Genomic DNA, 2840 nt, shown 5'->3' with positions numbered 1-2840 from the left:
ACCCTTTATTCTTGCACCCACCTAAATAGTTAATTACAGCAGTTCTTGATCCTTTGCATTCGCTATGTGTATATAAAACTGGTATAATATATAGACAGATAGAGAGAGAGAGAGAGGTAGAGAGAGAGAGAGAGCGAGCGAGCGAGAGAGAGAGATCTTGATCCTTTGCATTCGTTATGTGTATATAAAACTGGTATAAAATCTCTCTCTCTCTCTCTCTCTCTCTCCCTCTCTCTCTCTCCCTCTCTCTCTCCTTCTCTCTCTCTCTCTCTCTCTCTCTCTCTATATATAGAGAGTGTGTGTATATGGGTGGTGATAAAGCTCGGAAAATTTCTCAACTATTACTTGGAGAAGAGTTGCAGTTCCAAGGGATCCTCCCCGCCCCCTCTCTCTCCCCCCACCCTTCCTTGTCCCATTACACACTTTCGCTGATGATTTACTCCGAGCTGCCGGTACATGAACCGTGTCCCGATACACCGCACAGTAAGTTATAGAGCAATCAGTAAGTGCTACAGGCAGATCATCACCATCCCAAGCGGCTCCAGCCCTTCCTTCCAGGCACTTCCTTCCTTCCTCTCTTGTTCTGGGCTGTAGGGAGGGCCGGCAGCATATAAAGTTGGGCACAAACTTTGAGACATGACACAGACCTCTGTGAGTGGAGATCGCACGAGTTCCCTGGCTGTGAGGCTCGCACTCTCCCTGCTGCTGCCCCTCACCTCCCTCGCTGTACTCTGTATTGGGGCATCATGCTGCTGATCCCGCACATCATTTTTGTAGTGCTTGCCTTAGCCCACTTGGCATACCTGGCACCCACCGATCAGCAGTCTTTAGAATTTGTCTGCATCAACAAGACCTGGTATGCCATAGCTTTAAACAGCAAGAAGTACCAAGGAGCAACCAAAGCCTGCAAGAAGCAGAATGGACATCTGATGACAGTGAGGAGCTCGGTGGAAGCTGATGCTATCTCCTTGCTCATGGACAAAACTGCCAAGAACATCTCTAGTGTTTGGATAGGACTGGAGCTGCCTTCACATCAGAGATGCACAGACCTGGGCCATCATCTTAGAGGGTTCACCTGGGTCACAGGTGACAATAACACTGACTATTATAACTGGAGGAACAAGGAGAAGAAGTGTGGGTCTCAGTGTGTCTCAGTGAGCAGAGATCAGTTCTGGGAAGAAACAGACTGTGACACTAAGACTGATGGCTTTCTGTGTGAGTTCACCTTCCCCCAGTCATGTAGATCGATCTACTTACCTGAAGGATACAGCGCTACTTATCAAACTCCTTTTGGAATAGTTAGCACTGACAGTGATGCAATGTTTCCCCCTAACACCTATGCAACGGTATCCAATGTGGATGTTCAACTTGTTTGCAGAGACATTGGAGGTGGTAACATGAAATGGGTTTCAGAGACACCTGGAGCCTGGAGCTGTTTTATTGAAAACGGTGGGTGTGAATTTATATGTGAAGGTGATCACAGTAACCCAACTTGTCTGTGCAACTCAGGCTCAAACCTTAAAGAGGATGGTAGGACTTGTAGTCGTCCATGTGACCCCAACCCTTGTGACCACCACTGCGTAGCTGTGGCAGAGAGACCTGGCTTCATCTGTGTGTGCCATGAGGGGTATATGTTGGTGGATGGGACCAAATGTGAAGATATTGATGACTGTGCTGCCAACCCTGACATCTGCGAACAAAGATGTAGCAATACGGTGGGCAGCTTTACCTGCAGCTGTCATCCAGGCTTTGAGATGATAGATGCCCGGTGTGAGGACATTAATGAGTGTGAGGACCCCTTTCATCAGTGTGAACATGACTGTATCAATACCTTAGGTAGCTTTCATTGCGGCTGTTTTGATGGTTACATTGTAGATGAAAAGAACCCCAAGAAGTGTAGAAGATTCTGTGAGACCCCAGTGTGTGAAGCAGAATGTGATCTTAACACAAATGCCTGCACATGCCCCGAGGGGTATGTACTAGACGATGAGTCGTGGACTGACAGTTCAGAGTGCGTTGACATCGATGAATGCGAAGCAGCTCATTGTAAAGAGCTATGCATCAACACCTATGGTTCTTATGAGTGCGTTTGCCCAAATGGATATATCCTCCAGCCAGACACTTCTTGTAAATATGATGACAGTTCAGCAGAACCCTCTCCAGCTACCCCAACTGCCCCTGAAATCTTCACCAGTCCACCTGGTCCTGTTATCCATACCCTCCAACCAGCCATGCTCCTAGGGATCTGTGTTGGCATCTTATCCATGCTTATTGTCATCATAGCAATCATATGTCACATGGTGAGGAAACGCTACATGGATAACCACACAATGGACTATAAGGGTAAGAACTCAGAGAAAGATGTGGTTCTGCAGCAGGTCAAGACAGCACCTCAACAAAAACTCTAAAAATGAGATTTGTGGTTATTAGCAGGACTGTCATTTTGCCCCTTGCATAATTCTGATTATCCAAGCTGCTGGAATAATCAAATTTGTATAGGGATTCTGGGACCACTTACCAGGACAGGTGCTGAATAGGTTAACCGATCTGGGAATTGTAGATGTTTATCACCATATTCCAACTGACAGAGAGGTGACTGTAATTATAAGATGGGGAATTGTTCCATAATAGTTGGGCAGACAGCTGCAGGACCCTCCATGCTCAAAGAATTAGACTGTGGGCTATGTTACATTTTGGGCACAAATAGACATGTTTATAATGTATTTGATTTGTGTCCTTTGTATATTGCTACTACTGTTGTAAAAAAATAAATCACTGTAGATCATTTAGACAGGTTACATTTCTATTTCATTTTTTTACATTTTAGATTTGTTTTTGTG

At 45.6% G+C, this 2840-nt stretch overlaps 1 protein-coding gene across 1 annotated transcript; it reads left to right on the top strand.

The window, feature by feature from the left end:
• Window positions 1–746: 746 nt before the first annotated feature.
• Window positions 747–2408, top strand: LOC149303193 (thrombomodulin-like). Its single transcript, XM_089481368.1, has one exon. The coding sequence runs from the start codon at window positions 747–749 to the stop codon at window positions 2406–2408; it is 1662 nt and encodes a 553-aa protein (XP_089337494.1).
• The last annotated feature ends 432 nt before the right edge of the window (window positions 2409–2840 follow it).

The sequence above is a fragment of the Sceloporus occidentalis genome, unplaced genomic scaffold (assembly GCF_023333645.1).
Source record: "Sceloporus occidentalis isolate IW3139 unplaced genomic scaffold, rSceOcc1.0.p SCAF_15, whole genome shotgun sequence".
NCBI lineage: Eukaryota > Metazoa > Chordata > Lepidosauria > Squamata > Phrynosomatidae > Sceloporus > Sceloporus occidentalis.
This window is presented reverse-complemented; position numbering and strand designations above follow the sequence as displayed.

Coding starts and splice junctions, on each gene's coding strand:
- LOC149303193 (XM_089481368.1), top strand. CDS start 747: ATGCTGCTGATCCCGCACATCATTTTTGTAGTGCTTGCCTTAGCCCAC.